At 39.9% G+C, this 19,859-nt stretch overlaps 3 protein-coding genes across 3 annotated transcripts; 1 reads left to right on the top strand and 2 right to left on the bottom strand.

The window, feature by feature from the left end:
* Nucleotides 1-682: 682 nt before the first annotated feature.
* Nucleotides 683-5,355, bottom strand: p3h4 (prolyl 3-hydroxylase family member 4 (inactive)). Its single transcript, XM_068719036.1, has 7 exons — nt 4,807-5,355; nt 3,571-3,720; nt 3,304-3,475; nt 3,093-3,221; nt 2,855-3,000; nt 2,360-2,443; nt 683-1,237 (listed from the first exon to the last, which is right to left on the bottom strand). The coding sequence occupies exons 1-7, from the start codon at nt 5,245-5,247 to the stop codon at nt 1,088-1,090; spliced, it is 1,272 nt and encodes a 423-aa protein (XP_068575137.1). The 5' UTR covers nt 5,248-5,355; the 3' UTR covers nt 683-1,087.
* Nucleotides 5,356-10,227: 4,872 nt separating this feature from the next.
* On the top strand, nt 10,228-14,914 carry fkbp10a (FKBP prolyl isomerase 10a). The gene is made up of 10 exons (XM_068719035.1): nt 10,228-10,508; nt 11,489-11,634; nt 11,722-11,911; nt 11,998-12,143; nt 12,885-13,074; nt 13,162-13,307; nt 13,400-13,589; nt 13,792-13,934; nt 14,023-14,186; nt 14,287-14,914. The coding sequence occupies exons 1-10, from the start codon at nt 10,312-10,314 to the stop codon at nt 14,473-14,475; spliced, it is 1,701 nt and encodes a 566-aa protein (XP_068575136.1). The 5' UTR covers nt 10,228-10,311; the 3' UTR covers nt 14,476-14,914.
* Nucleotides 14,915-15,236: 322 nt separating this feature from the next.
* LOC137878615 (cytosolic 5'-nucleotidase 3-like) lies at nt 15,237-19,274 on the bottom strand. The gene is made up of 9 exons (XM_068718981.1): nt 19,166-19,274; nt 18,712-18,810; nt 18,555-18,624; nt 18,438-18,484; nt 17,478-17,563; nt 17,308-17,397; nt 17,057-17,219; nt 16,770-16,970; nt 15,237-16,284 (listed from the first exon to the last, which is right to left on the bottom strand). Exons 1-9 carry the CDS (start codon nt 19,166-19,168, stop codon nt 16,174-16,176), a joined length of 870 nt encoding a protein of 289 aa, XP_068575082.1. The 5' UTR covers nt 19,169-19,274; the 3' UTR covers nt 15,237-16,173.
* Nucleotides 19,275-19,859: the final 585 nt, after the last annotated feature.

The following is a 19,859-nucleotide window of genomic DNA, read 5'->3' as shown; positions in this document are numbered from 1 at the left end:
ATAAAATATAAAAAAATAATCCATGTCGACTACTTTCGCTACATTGCTGTTATGATATTCATATTTTATGGTTTTCATAGATGGTTAGACTTTGGCGTTTAATGCCTTGGTTTTCTGCTTCTGAAAGACATTTTTTAAATATTGTAATATGTATTTTAAATCACAGTGGTAGGAAACCCAGTAATTAAGGGGAAAACTGTGTAAAACTATGCATCAATATTGATTCCTTCAATTATTTACCACAAGAGGTTCTTCAATCTGAGGCTGCGACTGCCGATTATTGTTTTTTACTATCAATTAATGTATTTATGTATGTATTAATGTTGCTAATATTGTTGTTTTTTGTTAGTGGTAGTTAAACCTCATCCTCAGTTTCCAGATTGGCATCTTTAAATAACTTGTCTTGTCTGTCCTTCAGTGGTCCTTTTAATCAGACTAAAAGCTGAAATTCAAATTACGATATAAAACAGGGAAAAAATTAACAAATCCTTACATTTGTGAGGCTGGAACCAGCATCTTTTTTGGCCTTTCTTTTTCTTTACAAATGATTCATTGATAAATGATGAATGTATATTCCAAATGAATCACCTAATCAAATTAACATTACTGCTAATCAAATAGTATGTTGTGCCTCATGCATTTTTTGATGATCGTATTGATATTAAGTCACAACAAAAAAAAGTATATTAAAATATTACTTTAATTATGAGCAAATTATTACATCAACTACCCAAGTGGTCGTTCAGCATAAGAAAAGCTACATGTCACCTTCCTTATTATACGGCACAGAGGCATTCAGCTGGCATTAAATAAAAACTGTAGAAAAGTCAATGACAATTATTGGCATACAAGCCCATGACTAACAATACAGATGAACGTTTTAAAAGGCTGATGACAGCCAAAACAGAATATGTCGATCTCTGATCTTGATCAACATGTATACTGATGGTTTGTTATTTTTCTGCTAAACACTGTTGGGAATGTCGATGTCTGTTTGTAGGGAGGTCAACACTCTTTGGTATGTTGTCAGGAGAGGGGGAACAGAGCTGGATGAGGAAGCTCTCTACTCGGGAGACGAGGACAGATGTCAGTCTGCAACCTCTCCAGCGTCCCACTTAGTTTTGGGTTCTTGCCACCATTCAGCCAGGAAGGACTCCTCGTAGTCTCCCATACCCTCAAACTCAGTGTCAGGATGTTCTGTGTGAGAGGAGTCCGTTTCTTCTGGACTTACCACACCCTTAAAGGTAACACAAAACACTCAGTCAACAGCAAGCAAGCATTTTGCTATCTTACTTCTATCTGGCAAAATGCATACCTTTTCCTTTTTAGGTCTATAAATCTGTCACTTGTGCACCCTGTAATTCAGCCTTAACTCTCACTCAGTCCCCAACATTTAGGTCCAGGCAGTGTGTAGAGATGGGAGGGGCTGACCTGAGTTAAATGGATGTGGCACAGCCTCAGTGGCCAACACCTCCCAGCCACATACCACAAGCTGCTGGCGGAAAACACAGCCCCCCTCCTGCTTTCTCTTCCACAGCCTTCATCCCTTCTGTCTCTCCCTTTCATTCTCTCAGACTTTGTTCTTGTGCCCCCCCCCCCATCCACAACCTCAACAGCAGCTTGTGCTTAGTCTGCTAGTTTACTCCTCCAAAAGAAAGGTATATGTCTCCCAAACATATGTTATAATATTTGATACTTCAATGAAAAGGTGGAATTTGTACTTAGGGAAACAATGGCCGGAACTCCAAATAGATCAGCCAGTTCAGTTGTTGTTGTTGAGCCAAGTTAACGTGTTGGTTCACAAAAACACATTTTCCGACGTACGTTCCCCTAGGGTTGTCTAGTCATGCAGACAGTTTAGGTTTTATCTGCAGAGGTTTTGAAATGTCTGTCTCTGCCGCCACACCAACACAATGGAGGTTGATGGAATCTCTGCAATTGGTGCAGTTGAAAAAAAAATAATGTCAGGGAGATATCTTAAAAACTCATCACATAAAATCAACATAGCGAGATAACCGTACTTGGAGTAAATAAAACATGTCTAATTTGGGTGAAATGGACCTGTATTCTGTCTAGAATGTGACTTTTCTTTTCTCATTAGCAGATGATAGCAATACTGATGCATTTCAGTACAATTTGGCACCTACAGCCTGATTTGGTCTGCTATGAGCCGTAATGTATGGTGGCTAATGTTAGCTGAGGTTTGGGTAGAAGTACTGCATACATACACATACACATTGCTGAGTCGGTTCACTGTCTTAAAAGTTATTTCTCTATTATTTCACTCTGCTGCCCAAAACCAATGCTTCCGGTAAATGTGCCACCGTCTATGCCTTGTAACAACAGTACAACAACATACCTCATCTTCAGTTTGTAGGTAGTTCAGTGCAAACTCCAGCATTTCTTTCTGCTTAGTTGTCTCGTTAAAGTACCTCAGAGCCTCCTGAAAAGCAAAAGTGACATAAACTTGTGTGTTGACCCAAGTAGCAGGCAAGAACAAGCCTGTTTTATAGCTCGGCACTAAGCAACAAATTTGGCCTGTTGTCCTCTTGTTGACTTCAAAAGGCAAAGACGTTTAACAAACAGAGCTAGTACACTGCAGCTGCTGGCAAGTCTAAACCAAGAAAAAAATATGGGAAAAGAAGTCTGCCTTTACTAGAGTACATGGCTTTCTAATTGCCACCCTGAGATTGTGTTTATGTTCATGCCAAGACCGCTTTATGCTATCGTTTTCCTGCTTTGGTTAAGTAAAAGCAGTGTGAAATATGTTAACACCCTCTGCCGCCTCTGGTTCAACCACCAAAGTTCAGGAAGTACCATAAGGGAACAGTAATGAGGTCTTTGTTTCACTTACGGGCCGAGGCTGGAAGTCCAGTTCCTCAAGTCCCCACTGCTCCCGGTAGAAGCGGTAGTACGCTATGTTTTGCTGCATCACCTGGTCTTTACGGTCAAACAGCATGTAACTGGCTGCACACGGAGCAGCACTCTTTACATCATTCACTGTAGAGGATCACAAAATAATACATGTCAAAGCAGTCTTAGACTTATTGTTGTCAAAAGCCTTAATCCAGAGCCTTTGTCACAGTTCTTACATTTATAATAGGAAAACTGGAGGTAGTGATACATGGTGGCTACAAACTTCTCCACAAAGAAGCCTCCAACGTTGGGTGTCAGGTTCTCCTCACATTTGACCTTACATTTCAACACATCTGTGTAGAGATCTGAGGGAACAAACAAGCATATTATTTACTTGTTTCAAAAATACAAGAAACAGAAAGGGCCGTTAAATTGCTTCCTTATTACCTGCCAGGGTGGGATAGAAGTCTTTGTACTCTACGATCTCATATGAGCCCTCACAGCCTGCCAAGCAGAGACTGTACATTTCAAAGTATTGTGTGATGGCCTGCTCCATGTTTCGGGCACTGTTGCTGAAGTCTCCGTTGTTGTAAAGCGTCACACTCTTCAGGAAAACACTCTGGATTACAAAGAGATGTGTTAATGCAAGTTTGAATGGTTAAGCATGTGTTTGAATTGCACCCTGGGTAAGAAGGACAATGTTTAACTACGAACTTCATATGGCTGCTCCTCGTGGTCGATTAGATATTGTTCCACATCAAACAGAGTCTTGTAGTACTTCATGTTCTTAGTCAAATAGGAGTCCGTTGGGTTCTTCTTCAGGAAGGTGTGAGCCGCTGACACAGCCTTCTCCAGGTTGTTAAGCTGAGGAAGAATAGATAGCTTTTGAATGAATATCACAGTATTTTGGGGGGAGATTTTTTTAAATAAGAGACACCATCTCTTTCACAGGCATGAAGGGAAACAGCAGCTCCTGACATTACCCCTCTTCACTGAATAACGTGATCTCTGACCCCTTTGCTACAACAACTACTGACAGATGTAGGTCACTGATGTCAGAATATGAATTACCGTTGAGTCAGTGAATAGAAAACTATTGTGAAATTAAAACATTAAAAAAGGTCAGCTATTTAGGGCAGCTTTGGCCACAAAACAAAATGTAATAAACAAATTCAACTTCCATTCATTCACTTCACTCCTCAAAGAGAAGAGATCCACCTTTTGATGCTGCTAATTGCTCGAGGTCCAATGCCGTAAAACAAATACAGTAAGTACAATCAAAGTAATTGAGAGCTTTGATTCACCTTTTAATCTACCAGACTGGTTAGACCAGACTAAACTATGAAGCAGTCCCAGCAGTTAAAGGGGTTATGCCGTTTATTACACCAATATAATGAATGATACACAATAACTCAATAACAACAGCTGGAGGTCTTTACACACTTTATGAAACCAAAGATGATAAAACAGAAAAGAGATCCGATTTTTTTTGCCTCGTACCTAGTCCCCATTAACCTGCCTGACAGAGAAGAATGGGGGGATTGTTCCATGGGAACACTGGAAGAGACGTGGCACATGCTCACTGCTTGGTCTGCAGGAGGGCGCAACGAAGCAGCAGGGAAACTACCGCACATCTCGCCGACTAGAAATGTCCTCTCGGTGAGTCAAACCGAGTCAATCTGCCTCGAGAAACCACCGACTGCGGATACTTTTGTTGTGTGATTGCGCCCGTTACGCACAGTTATGCTAAATACACACGTAGCCTCCTGTGTGCTCCTGTGTTATTGTACATATTTTAACACGTTTATAACTTAAGTCTCATATGACATTTCTACAACATGAACTTTGGGGCACTTTGGGAAGCATTTGGTGTAACTTCAGGATTTAGTGGTAAAGGCCCACATTTCTTTTGCCCTCTTGGGCACACAACACTCGACACATTGGTCTCACCTGGTAGTGCGCATACTGTATGTACCGATACGGTACCCTCTTCTCGAACGTTTCCAGTAAATCCCTACTTGGATACGAGAGGTTAAACACTGGGAAATCCGCCTTGCACTTTTTAAGGCATGCAGCTCTCAGCAGGATGTGGCGCACGACGCAGAGGCTGCCGTCGGCGAACAGAGAGCTGTTGTCCCGGCTGACGGAGCTGCAGTTGCGGCTACAGAAAGCCTCGCTGTCCCGCAGCAGCCGGTGGAGGCGCAGGCTAAGCTCCAGGAACTTGATGCTCTCCGCCCAGTTCTCTACTCCGTACTGCTCCAGCGCGTAGTTGTAAGAAGTGTCCAGCGGCATCATGTCTTTCTGGGGGAAACTTTTAAAGCTGTACTTCTCATACTGAGCCTCCACCATGGCCGGGATGAGAAGGACCAGACAAAAGCTGCTCAGGAGCATCGTTACCTCAACCGGCTCTGAGCAGTAGAGTGTTCTTGTTTTGAATGGATCAGTAAACGTCTTTCTTTACTAGGGAATACTCATGACTGCCTGTCTGCACGTAGGCTGTGAAAGTCGCATCCATCAAGATGCTGAAACCGAGAACAACGGGTCAAAACTTTCAAAATAAAAGCCCTTCTTATTTGTGCGACTGCTCTCCTGGTCTTGACCCCATTTGTTTTAATTTCACATATATGTAATATTATATTCAGCCATCCTTCAAAGCATGCTGTAGTGTTTTTGAAGGTGTTTTTCTCCATAGATCAATTTTCACATTTAGTACATGCATTTAGTAAAATATAAAAAAGGAACATCATGTCTGCATTTATTTCTCTCAAAGTAATTGTTTTGAGTTGCATTAGAGGCTTGTCAAGTACTGTGTGTGTTTTCCGTGCACATATGAAAACAAATACAGATTGTCATGTATTGTCGTTGCAGCAAATAGTACAATTTCTGTGGCAGAAGATAAGACTAATACAATTACAGGCTATGGCAACATTGAGTGGGTTTTACTTGTAGAATAAATAAATATAGCTCAATCAACTAGGTATCAGCTGGAAAATGCAACTCGCGACAATTACCTTGAAGAAAGAGCTCTGTACTTCCGGTATAAATGGTGATCACTCTGGTTCGCTTGACACACAGACGTCGCAGACAAGAGTTTGACCTCAAGAAAGGCCAGAGGGTCCAGTTTTCCTCAGTGTGAAAATACCCAACAGACCCATGAACGAACATTTCATGTATTAACAGTGATCTTAATGTTTTAGTTTTGTTTCAGTCATTTTGCTTTCAGATCCCAAACTCTTGACAGTATTCATAAAATATATTGACTGAATAGTTGTCTGAGGAGCTCTAACAGCATTTTCAGCTTGGCTTCCTATTTTCTTAGCAAACTGACAAGCTGAGACTTGGGTTGGTGAGCCAAGAAAAAAATAATTTGCATACTTGACATATCACTTCAGGGAAAAAAAATAACCGCTCAGTCTGCAATATCTGTAACATTTCATATTCATAATGTTATAAGACTCAGACTTATTTTGATAGAGCAGGGTCGTTATTAAGACCCAGGACCTCTTTTTTTTTTAGGCAAACTGTTAAGCCCGAAAAGTAATTATGAGTGTCGTTTAAATATAAGAACACAGGCAGTAGGCCTATGCCTGCCATACTTTACTGTGACACGAAAGAATAGCATCCGATTATGGGGGGGGGCATTTCATCTCATCTCATACGTGACTGAAATCATGGGCCAGGCCTCTGGGCCAGGCATTACACGTTTGCAGAATTCCATTAAAAAGTGGGTGGGAACCAGGGGCCACGCCTCCTGCTGCTCTCGAGTACATGAGCCGAAAGACGCATTAAGCAACACTGAGAGAGACAGAGCATGGACGGAAGTTTGGGCGATTTCCCGTTCAAAATAAAAGCAAAATGCAGATTTCTTTTTTTATTTAAAAATATATATTCCATTGCAAAAACATACGTACATCGAATCTGATTGTTTTTCTGTTTAAGTAATGTTACATTGTACATCATGTTGACTTTTCTCAAGCTGAAACTTGCTGGTGGTTTATGACAGACATGAAGAGTTGCTTTACCTCTGGGTTGGATAGCCTATATGTGGGGTTGGATGTGTTGACAGAATCCCTGGAAACTGTTGATCAATGTAGCCAACATGTCTGATTTAGGCCTACTGTATTCTATTATTAAACTATACTGCTACACTACACCACACAAACCTTGTTTTAAACCTCTGACATTAAATTTAGCTGTTAATAAATTCCTTGTTTCTTTAAAGGGTGACTGTGGTCACCATGAACAATATGGATTAACTACTACAGCACAAATATGAATATCTGCCTTTTGAAGAAAATACCTTCAATAAAAGACTAAACACCTTTAATCCCCTCCAGCCACACGATATTGTTATCAACCAAACCGCTCATGTAAATAATACAATTTAACATATATCAATGCTCTGGGAACAAAATGGATAAAGCTAATACTTATTGCCAGACAATTTAGTTTTAAATTTGGCAGAATGACAAATAATCACAGCACAGTCAAGATACATAAATAGAAATGTAAAAAAAGAACACGTGATAGGCCTACATGCCCCACTCCCCATAAAACATGACATAAATCAGTGGATGTCCAAGAAGAATAAGACGCTTTTATTTTTTGTTTATGGTGTGTGTTGTTTGGAGGGGATGTTACCCATTGACATGTTGTATAGTCATAAAAAAGTCATAAAAATGTGATGGTATTAAAAATAAAAAATCTTAGTTTATTATGACATAAAATGTTATAGTATAAATAACTAGGCTACAGTATAGTATGTCACAATATTGTCATATTATAGTATGCCATGAAAATTCCATAAAAAGTAATGGAATAGTAAGCCATAAAAAAATTGCAGTATAGTAAGTCACAAAAAAGTAATAGTATATTATGTCATGAAATGTCTTTAAAAGTCTGAAAATGTCTCACAAAAATGCATAGCATATGATACCATAAAAAATGCCTTGAAAAGTAAGTGTGTATGTCTTTGCTGGGTGTCTGGCAGGGCCAAAGTGCCAGTGTATGTGTTTTTTCTCCCCCTCCTCCCTTTCTTTCTCTCTCCCTCCCCTGTTTTCTCTCCGGGTGCTAACAAGATGATTGGTTTCCACCTGTGGAGCCAGTCATGCTACTCATTGGTTTCCACAGACTTCGAGCTGGCCGATCAGCAGAGTGGGGCCCAGAATAAAAGGAGGAAGCCTGAAGCAATCACCTGTCTTTCTTTTTGTTCTCTGCCTGTTTAAGCAGTGGCACTGTTTTGAAAACTTGTTAAGATAGGTGAGTTGGGCTACCCTTTACATTTTGCACACATCTAGGTAACTTTTGTCTATAGAGACCCTTAAGATAATTGGCAGGTGCCAACCCTGTAATTGTTTTGGGAAAGCTATTTCTAGATAAGCAAGTTAAATGTTTTATTTACAGAGGCCGTAGCCAGGCCTAGTTGTGTTATATTTACTTTAGTGATGGGCAACGATTACAATTTTGAATTGCGATTAATCGCATGATTTATTTGCAATTAATTGCATTGTTATGCACAGAGTTTAAGAATGAATTCAAAAGTAGTGTATTGCGCCTTTTTTATTTTAAAAGTATATGAACAAAAGTGCAATAACATTTGGTTTGCAAACACTTTAAACAAATAAGGTGCTTTTTAATAGCAGTATTCCCTTTACTCAGTAGCAGATAAAATACAGTTATGATTCTGATAATGGATATCAGCCAGTGTTCACAACTTTATTTTCATGTGTGTAATAGATGGAATTTGAAATATAAACCTTGAAAACTGCAAACCTATCTACGTCATGTATTTTTCCTAATTTATTTATATTTGTTTGGCACAACCACTTTGTCCTCCTCCATATTTTGAGAGCCTTGATGTTTGCAAGTACCTATGAGTTGGAAATAAATCACTTTTACTCTGACTCTTATATATTCTATGGTTGTGTGTTATCATCTCTGCTTTTTTTCCCCCTAGAGTCAAAAAGGGGAAGTAACAGTCTTAAAAATGCAAAAGTATAGTATGTAATACGAGAGTATCCCATAAACCAGTCATGGGAAAATTCTGCCATAGAAAAGTCATAGTATGGTTTGCCATTAAAAACGAATTCTATAGTACATCATTAAAAATTATAGTATGCTATGTCAAAAAAATGGATTGCATTTTATGACCTATAAATGCCTTAAGAAGATGCAGTGTACTATGTCTTCAAACTAAAGTAACTGTATATTACGACATAAAAAGTCATAGTATAGTAAGCTATTACAATCTCATGAAAAAGGATAGCATATCATAAAACCACAACATAGTATATCAAAATTGTTGTTTAAATATAGATTAGAATTCCATTAAAATGCAAAGTATAGTATGTCATATTATAGATTGTGGTAACATGTGATGAATAGTCTTTTATTATTTTTCATACTATAAAAATCTAATAATAGTATAATTTTTGTTGAAGAAAATATAGTGCAGTTCATTGAACAGTATGTTAAAATATCACAAGTGTTTTTGTGTAGTGTGCAATAAAATTCAAAGAAGCATTTTATAGCATAGTAACGTGTGCTATAAAAATAAAATGAATGTCTTAATATAGTCTGATGTAAAAATAAAATTCATAGGATAAGGTGTGATTGAAAATGTAAAAAAGGTATATTGTATAATAAATTCTATATTATGCCATGAAAATGTCTTAAAAGATAATTGTATAGAATGTAATTAAACTGTCATAATGACAAAGAATAGCAGTGAAAAGTCATAAAAAAGGAATAGTATAATATGTCGAGAAAAGCCACAAAATGTCATAATATAGTATGTCAGAAAAAAGAAAGTGTCATCAAAAAGCCATTGTATAGTATGATAGAACTTTTTTTTTTTTTAAACAAACCAATGCATTGTATAATATGGTGAAAAGGGGAATAATGAAAGCCATAGCATGTCAGAAAAGCCATACAAAATAACATATGTTGAAATAGTCATAGTTTAGTATATACATTTGTTTTATAAAAAGCAATAGTATTGGATGTCGAAAACAAAAAAAAGTCCTAGTAAATTAGGGTGAAAATAATAGTTAATATAAGTTATAGTATAGCATGTCAAAAAAAATGTTATGTCGAAATGTCATAAAAAAGTCATATTATATAATGTCAAAAAGGCATGTCAAAAAATGTCATAAAAAAATCATAGTATAGTGTGTCGAAAGAAGTCATAACTAAGTCATATTATAGAATGTCAAAGAAAGTCATAGTATAGCATGTTGAAAACCGTGTGGGGAATTTGAAATAGCGCGTGACGTAAAATTGTGAAATAGTCAAGGCATTTATTTTGCAATCATAACCGGAAGTACTCTCTCTCTCTCATTCCACGTGTCTTGACATGACACATCGCCACTGTGGACCAGACTTCTGTCGGTAACATTACTCTCTTCCTTCATCAGACCCTTTCGAGCTTCAGCAGTTATTGTCGCAACTCTCCAAATGGATCTGATAATATTAACGGTTGTATTTTGCCTTCATGACGTCATTGTGAATTGCAACCCGGGGCCGTTAGTGGATGTTGTTGTGGACCGGTACGAGATCCCCAAAGTTTGTCCCCGAGAGGTGCAAACAGAAGATTTTATCCGTTATCATTTTAACGGTACCTTCCATGCAGATGGGACAAAGTTTGACTCCAGGTGACGTTACAGCGACATGCACCATTTACGTTCATTTAGACTGCGTTCACTCAGGGAATGTTGGCTTTTATGTTTAAAGTTGAGAACCAGCTACGGTAACAATATACCGAAAACGTACAACGTGTAAGAATACAGGTAGGCTCTTGCAGAAATATTATTTCCAGTTCCAAAATCCAATAAGAATGTCTATTCAGTAAAGTCGATTAGTATCAACACTATGCGCACAGAACATACAGGAACCCTACAACCATTTTCCTGATTGATTCAAAGACGAGATAAGGACTGCAGACGTGTCAAACGCCATTGATAACAGAGCGTCCCCCTCAATGTTTCTATAAGAATAAAGTTATGGTGGTGGATATTTGTGGCCAATCTTCAAACAACCTCCCCAGGTTTTGCAAATGACATGTAAAACAACCGGCTGATCATAATGAGGCCAAGAAGGAAATGAGTAATGCTGCTGATGTGGATGGATTTTTGTGGATTCTGACCAGGCACGTGCACAGACATTTTGGGGGGCAGGTGCTCAAACCAAAAAAAAGGGCACCCATCGCCAAAATTATTTATGAAATTAAAAATAATAATAATAAATAAATAAATAAAAAACACAGTAGGATATTTTCAACTTATTTATTTATTGTTAAACAAAAATTGTGAGCGCCGCGGAGCATGTCGGGGCGAAATTCTCACAAGAACTCAAATAAATGCCCCGTCAGATATCAAAACACATTTGGGGGGGAATTGATGACAGAGAGAGTCATTTTTATTCTTAAATACTGATGAATGAAGAAAAAATTGGGCTCCAGTAGAAGGGGCACTTTTCTCATTCAGGGCAAAAGGGCAGGTGCTTGAGCACCACTAGGGGTCTATCTGTGCACGTGCCTGATTCTGACTTTATACCACAATAAAATGTTAATGGAACCATCCTCTTTTGTTCTTTTGCTTATGTCACCTAATATTTTCGACACTTCTTCCTGCAGTCATGATAGAGGCAAAGCCTTCATCAGCCAGGTCGGCCTGGGCAGACTCATAACAGGGATGGACCGCGGTCTTCAGGGCATGTGTGTCAATGAACAAAGGAGGATCACAATCCCCCCACACCTGGCCTATGGGAGCATCGGAACAGGTGCGGATAAACAGGACAGTCAGGGGCACCATGTTGGAGACATCACCTGTGCTGGTTTGTGTCAATCTGTGTTGTTTGTACCGACAGGTGGTGTGGTTCCTCCTGACGCTGTGTTGGTGTATGATGTTCTCCTGCTGGACATATGGAACGCTGAGGACAAGGTCCAGATCCGCACACTCGGCAAACCTGCCAGCTGCCACCGCACCACCGTGGCATCAGATTTCCTCCGCTACCACTATAACGGCACCCTGCTGTCCGGTGCAGCGTTCGACTCCAGGTGAGGTGAGCTTAGGTTTTGTGACATTAAGAAAGCTCTTTGTCTGTTTCTGTGACTCTCAAGAAAACTTTGCGTTTTGATTTTAGTTACTGGAGGAATGCGACCTATGACACCTACTTGGGACAGGGCGACCTCATCAAAGGCATGGACGAGGGTCTTTTGGGCATGTGCGTCGGGGAGAGAAGGATCGTCATCATCCCGCCCTTCCTGGCGTATGGAGAGACTGGCCACGGTAGTAACTAGTAATGCACAAGATGACTGTGCTTAATATCTAATCATCTCAAATACCAAAAATATACAGTTGCAAAGATTAATTAGTATTTTAAACTCGCTTGCCTACAATTACTACTGTTTCTATATGAATTTATGTTTCAAAGGACTTTGTTAGACTTGGATTTGAATTGTTCAATAACTGCAAATCACATAATACGTTTCCTTACTGTTGGTCATTATCCAAAGCACACTTAAAGCAACCACTGGTTTCTGTTCATGTCAGTGTGGTATGATGGCAAACGTGCCGGAACATTTACGTAATAGTGTGAAAGGGGCTTCTATTATTGTTTCACCTTTTTAATTTTTCCTTTACTGTCAAGTTGCATTATTTGAGAGCAAAGATTATTTAGAAAATGCTTTTCTGTAGGTGTATTCAAGTACACGTGTGAAACTGAAGACTCAGCTGTTGAATGACATTCTTATTCGGGGTATTCGTGTTTGATTATTGTCGACCTTCTGGACGCACTTAGTTTTGAAGAGAGTCCACAAAAAGAAGGAATTCCTCATGTCACACACAACTCGCTGTCTCAGCAAGTCGCTGCACGTCTAAACTTCCACACCACACCAATATGAACGAAACAAAAATGTCTGCCTGGAAAAATGTCTGCCTGGAAGTTGGAGTATGCTTTGAAGTATATTTGTCCGGTATGGTCATGAGACTGTGAGATATAGACTGAAGGTCTTGTTCTTTTCCTAACAGGAACTCACATCCCTCCTCAGGCTACGCTGGTGTTTGAGGTGCTGCTGGTTGATGTCTTCAACCCGAAGGATGATCTGATCGTGGAGGTGAAGGAGGCGCCTGAAGACTGCACCCGCAGGACGGTGACTGGAGATTACATCCGCTACCACTACAACGGTAGCTTCCAGGACGGCACGGCCTTTGACTCGAGGTAAACCTCTTGAGATTCCTCCCTTCTCAGAAAGCTATAAAATACATACGCAGCATTTATTAAGAGTTTAACGCTTTTCCTTGACAGCTACAAGCGAAACAGCACCTATAACACTTACATCGGCATGGGGTACGTGATCCGAGGGATGGACAAAGCCCTGCATGGGCTGTGCATAGGAGAGAAGCGAAAGATCACCATCCCTCCTCACATGGCGTATGGCGAAGGAGGAGTTGGTGAGTTTCACGCATTGCATTTAGGAGGATTCAGAAAACACTCGGAATGGAACGTAGTCTTGTTCATTTATTTTTTTTCCCTCCCGCTGTAGGAGACCTCATCCCTGCCTCAGCTGTGCTGGTCTTTGACATTCAAGTCATTGACTTCCACAACCCCAAAGACCTGGTCGATATTAAAGTTACCCACAAGCCTCAGGATTGCAAAGCGAGCAGTGAAGCGGACGATTTGATTCAGTATCGCTACAATTGCTCCTTGATGGACGGCACCCTGCTGTACTCCTCGTGAGCGCCCTCTGCTACGCTGCATCCCCTTCCTCCTGCTTCCTGCATGTAATCACTGCTCGTCTGACAGATCTCAGTGGGCCTAGAATTGTAGATATACCATTCTACGTATCCATGACGACAGCACATGTGCCTGCATGTTTGTTTTTTTTAAACCTCCCCACTGTTAAAGAGTGGTAACAGGTTATGTGTCCATTTCCAGGGACCAGTACGACGCACCTTCCATCACGACTCTCGGAGAGGACAAGGTGATCCCCGGTCTTGAGCAAGGTTTGGGTGGCATGTGTGTGGGCGAGAGGCGGGAGGTGGTCGTTCCACCACACTGGGGCCATGGTGAAAATGGAGGTCAGTGATTGGCACTACTCAGACTGCACTCAAGAGAAAACGTGATTCAGATTTGAATGAAAGTGTGTTCAATTTTGGGTGTCGCCAGCTGGAGAAGTTCCCAGGAGTGCAGTGCTCTTCTTTGAGCTGGAGTTGGTGGAGCTGAAGAAGGGTGTGCCTGAAGGCTACATGTTCGTGTGGCTGGGAGACGGCCCAGATCCCCTCTTTCCCGCTATGGACCTCAATGGTGACAAAGAGGTTCCTCTAGAGGAGGTAAGCAGACGAGCTAGGTCCCGATTAACCAGCTTCCTGCTAAATGTATCGGCTGGGAAAATGCTTTTAACAGCGCAACCCTGTCTCCTATTGTCTCCAGTTTTCGGCCTTCATCATGCTACAAGTCGAAGAGGGCAATGGTCGTCTTCGGCCAGGGGTCGATGCCGATAGCATCATTAAGGACATGTTCAATAACCAGGACCGCAATAAAGATGGGAAAATTGTAGAAGATGAACTGGAACCTAAGGTGGATGACGAGCCCGAACAAGTGAGACGAGACGAGCTGTAAAGGCGACGCGAGCGATATTTAATTGGTGGTAAGGAACCGGCGTGCAGTGGCTGGGGTTATACTGTCATCTAAGCTGGGATTGAAACATTGTTGAACCTTTATTTAAAAGAGCAGTCTGCTTTGCTAGATTCTGTTAAAATAGGTTGTGCGAAGGAAAGGAAACAAGTGTTTGAAAAATGTGAACGGAAGGAGGATGGTCTGTAGTGAAATTGCGTCATCTTGAAAAAGACACAAAGAATTACATTGAACTACGTACACACGCATTTGGGCTGGGCCCTTCTTCCAAAATATGACTTTATAAAAATTAGTAGTCAATGCAGTGCCTCATATAAAAATGTTGAAGAAAACATTGGTTGTATAGTGTATTGGAGTGGTAAGTTTGTACAATATATATTATATAATAAAATGAGTTGTAAAACATAAAATAAACTGTTTTATAGAAAAATTATGACATCTGCTTTATTTCTTCTACACTATCAATGTACCAGTGAATTAGTTTGGTAGACTTCAATTCATTAGCCTCAATTTTAACATTTTTCATTCATTAAAACATTTTTAAGTAGACTTGCCGCCTCACGGTTGTATGCCTTCACCAACCAGTCATTTGCAGTTTACGTTAATGTCGTCACTTTATCCTCACAGTGACCACCAAATTAAAATCATCCTTGAGTCCAAGTGGATGTTTCAGACAACCCGAAAACATAACAATGCCTCTGGCCACAGCTGTCACCAGCCTAAGGCATAATGAAACATGACAATCATTAACGGGTGGAACCACTTTTTATTTGAGACAAGTTGGAACATGAGTTTGGACAAAAGGAGACAAAAAATGCATGACTGACAGTAAATGGCACATAGTTCGAAAAAAGAAATAAATTAAAAATGTCATTTTATGACACTTGTTTGTTACAATGTGTAAAGTAACAGACTTTTGAATCAATGTTTTTCTTTGTAATACTGCAACATTTCTGACCGCTACCATCCTTTAAAAAAAGAGCTTTTTCAGGTGTTGTCATAGTTCACCATGTAGTAGCATTGTGGTATTACACAAGAAAAACAACTGTTTTCATAAAAACTAGAATGTGTGCTGTATGCTCGACAATATGACCAGAAATGGAAGACTTGACACTGTAAGAAAACCGTTAAACCTTTTTAAAAACGTCAGGTTTCAAAAAATGGTAATATTGGCTGGAAATGAGCTTTATTGTGAAAGGCTGGAAACCAGATGCCAAGTCAAGTGCTGCCCTTTATGTTGTGCGTTTTTCTTTCCCTTTATCATTACATCCTATATGAAGACCAAAGCAATCTAATCTCTTACTTACACACACACACACACACACACACACACACACACACACACACACACACACACACACACACACACACACACACACACACACACACACACACACACACACACTTCTAATGATGCAGAATAGGTAGATGGTGCAAATCTGGCTTCCATCACATCCAGTATGGTGCAAATACAGTTTAATCATAAACAGGAGGAGGGCCGATTGACAAAGAAATAAAAGAGGGATGTGGCTGACTGGACTAGTGAGTAACTTTGTCAAATAAAATGATCATGAAACATTCTTAGTTGCCTGTAAATAAGCCTTCAAACTAGCACTTTCTGAGCAGGGCCCTCCTTAGCTTGATGGGACCGGAGTGTGAAATACAAAAGAGCCAGAGATTTGTTCACTTACTGCCAGTAAGGTAGAGCATGATCGCATTGGGGACTTCTAAGGTCTCATCTTTTACCAACACAATGTCGTATGAGTCCAAGTAAGACTGCTTCCTCTCCTCCACCTGAGAAAAAAACAAATGGAGAAGTGTTATTAAAATGTCAGAATATGACTATTTAAATGGTAACTTTGGTATTTTTGTTGTTGTCAGACACTTGTAACAACCAGAGCCTGTCGGTGGCAAAAACAAACACTTTCAGTGGCCGTTAATTGACGGCGCCAAATTGCACCGATATGATTACATTGCAGCCTATGAGTGGCTGCCGTCTGCAGCGCTTTCACTCAATACTGGAGCAATTTGAATTGTTGTCCTTATTAGTCCGTTAGACACAAAAACATCACCAAAAAAAAAAAAAAAGCACCAAAAAATAGACTTTAACATGGTGAAAATTGGGAGCGTACTATTGTTTTAGAGGGTGGATGTGAATGTACTGGTGCCTGACATTTATCTTAGGGCTGCAGGTACTGAACATTATTGTACAACAGTTGCAGTACAAAGTGGGAGAGAGTTCAAATAAACAAAATATAAAACAATGACATTTTATTGACCTTGTCATTGAGGAACCCGATCTTGAGGATGTTTTCCATGTCCTGCACCCCGTCGGCCATGGTCAGGTCTCCCAGAGAGTCTCCCAGCAGCAGCACATTGGGCCGCGTACGCAGCTCCTGGAAGTGGCCGGTGTTGAGCAGCGCGCCTTCCCTTTTATTGTAGATGTGGATCAGCTCTCCCTTGAAAGCCCTCAACACTCCCTGTGGCAGCAGACGAAGAGTTAAAAACATCGCTTCAATCTCTGGTTGAGGACAATAATTCGGTAGTTTGTGGTGCAGCTACTCACAGACTCGTCGAAGTCCATGTAGTTGGAGAAGACTTTGACGTTGGGGTGGAAGACTCCCGCCTGGCGGATAACCTCTTCTAGGATGTCTCCTATTCCAGCAGAGAAGATGAGCAGAGGGATGCTGTGCTCATACAGGTGGTCAAAAAGGAGCTGGTAGCCCTCTCTGTGAAAACATCATGTCATTATTAAAGTACACACAACACAATGTTTTTAACATTTAAACTATCAAATAGATTTTCAGCTTTTCTGACCTCAGCATGGCATCGGACTCCCGCACCACAATGGCCAGCAGGTCTTTCCTGATCTCCTGCTGTACCAGTAGTTCATGAGCTTTAGTCCACCTGTGAGATATCAGTGCAGTACAGGTTTATGAACACATTAAAATACATATATTTTAGTAAATGCTGTGTTAGATACTCACCACTCCACCATGAGAGGTAGTTTATCTGCTATTGACCGTGAAGAGTCTATCTCTATAGGGTAGTATGTGTTGAGCAGCTCCTTCAGCTGAAAGACACAGGACAATAGAAAACTGACACTTTACCCAATTAGACTCGGAGATGATCTTCAAAGCCACATTAAAAGATGCAAAAATGAACTGAGGAAACAGAAGATTTAACAGCACGAAGACTAAAACAAGAACCTTTCACATTTCTGCTGAACAGATTCAAGTCACAGATCATGATTCAATTTGTCTCTTAATTCTTCCTATTTCTCACTAGAGGGCAGACAGACTAAGTATACGTGACGGAACGAATGAATAAATAAATCAAATTACAAGTTAAATGTATTTTTGTAGGTAGTCTAAGGTCTGAACATAAACATTTATAAAACTATATAGTTTTATAAATTACTACAAGCATATATGCATGTAGTTTCCTTGCAGTGTGCAATGTAATTACAGATCACTAGTTACAGTTAAAATGTAATATATGATGTAACTATTTCCATTAATTCAAAGAAATCTAACTATTTAATTTTATTACTTTTCTAACAAATAAAACTGATAAGTCCTAAAAACAAACATAAACCAGGCAGTGTAAACAGTACTCAACGCTGATTACTGTTAAACTTTAATTAAAAGTTTGTCAAAGCAACAGAATGAATGTTTTATTCTACATATGCACTCCTTGCAGGAATTAATATATTTAGATGTCATTGCCAATTTTGATAAAAATGTTATGAAATTGAATTCCGCAACTCTATTACATGTAACTAGTTACTCCCCAACATTGATTCCTTGTAAGATCCAACAAGTTGAACATTATATTTGTGATGTCTGGCTTACATGTAGATACAAAATATATTGCACATTTACTTAATGGCAATAGTCCTAACAAAGAAAAGCTGCTTCTGCACAACGGCCTCATTGCTACAGTACCTCTTCTTTGCAGTCATTGGAGATGAGTTTGCTGTTGTCAAGAATATCTGAAAATAAAATACACAGAATCAGTGACAACGTTTAGCCAAAAAACACCTTACTTGTCAGATGACTTACTGTGACAGGTAGGGCACCTTTTGCCATTGTATGCAAATCTGGTCAGAGTCATGTCAAAATCTGAGATCACCTGGAGCAAAAAAAAAAAAAATACGTTTTATTTTTCAACTACACTCATTTGTATTGTCCATTTAGGACAACTACTGTATAACGTTACCTGCACGGTGTTGGAGCCAGCCTTCACCATGGAGTCTAAAATCTCCTGCACCCTCTGAGGGTCCCTCATGCACACGGAGGAGTTGGTCAGCTGTGGAATCTTAACGTTGAAAATGTGACAGGTGAAGAGAAAGTGGTTACACAATATCTTACCCGTGCAAAACAAGCATCACCCGTTAGCTCACCAGTCAGGGGCTAGCACCAAGTTCAAACCCACTGTTTAGCGAACTAACTGACATTTGCTTCTACCAAACATTGAGGCTATAATTAATATAATAATCTATTTGTTTTACAGCCATGAACACCAAATAGCTAACGTCAACGCGGAGAGCTAAGCTAGGTACGTTTAGCTAACCTAGCTAGCTAGTTTGCAAGTTTGTTGTTGAATGTGTGTGCGTTGTTTTTGGTGCTTGGCATTCCCCGAAAAGCTTTAACTTAAAAACGAATATGATTACCATTTTCTTGAAATGGGTTGCCGCTCAGTTAAGGTTGACAAAAGGAGTATCATCAGCTCTCAGCCTCCCGTGATGCGTGTCGTTAACGTTGCTACTGGTGTGACTGAATCGTCTGGGTGTAGCTTCAGCGGTGATGCTGCCTTTAGGTACTGTTGAGAGTGTAGGAATTAGTTTTAACTGACAAACCAAGTGGTACACAGTTGATTTTAAATTATTTTCTCAGTGACCGAGACGTGCCTTTTTATCATAAACCATGGAAGGGAACCGTCTACACAAAATACAATAAAGGAGAAGATGCCATGCGTTCTCTGGGACCAAACATTTATTTTCGTTTGATATTATCCCAAGTGCGAGACCAGACTTAAATGCAGCACCACTATTTGTATAAGTTGAGGTGTGACGGTATGTGTTCTTCCCCCACAGCAAAGGCCCTTATACAAGGTTCCCACCCCGGCTCTGCACCAGGGTTTCTCTGCGGTGTCCTGGTAATGATAGAGGGAATAAAACCGGGCCGATACATAAAGATGAATGCATGTATCTAAAATTAATTAAAACATTTTTAAATAATGAATGTCAATACCACTGATGGCAGTGTTTTGTTACAAGTAGCCATTGGAGGTTGGCATTTTTGTAGCTTCTTATACATCAAGATTTCTGGGTAGTAACTCCTTGAAGTCCAACAAAGCAATAACAC

Source organism: Cebidichthys violaceus, unplaced genomic scaffold (assembly GCF_023349555.1).
Source record: "Cebidichthys violaceus isolate CVI_PGR_0920_01 unplaced genomic scaffold, fCebVio1.0.p SCAF_23, whole genome shotgun sequence".
Classification (NCBI taxonomy): domain Eukaryota; kingdom Metazoa; phylum Chordata; class Actinopteri; order Perciformes; family Stichaeidae; genus Cebidichthys; species Cebidichthys violaceus.
The sequence above is the reverse complement of the archived record's forward strand: the minus strand, read 5'-3'. Positions and strand labels throughout refer to the sequence as shown.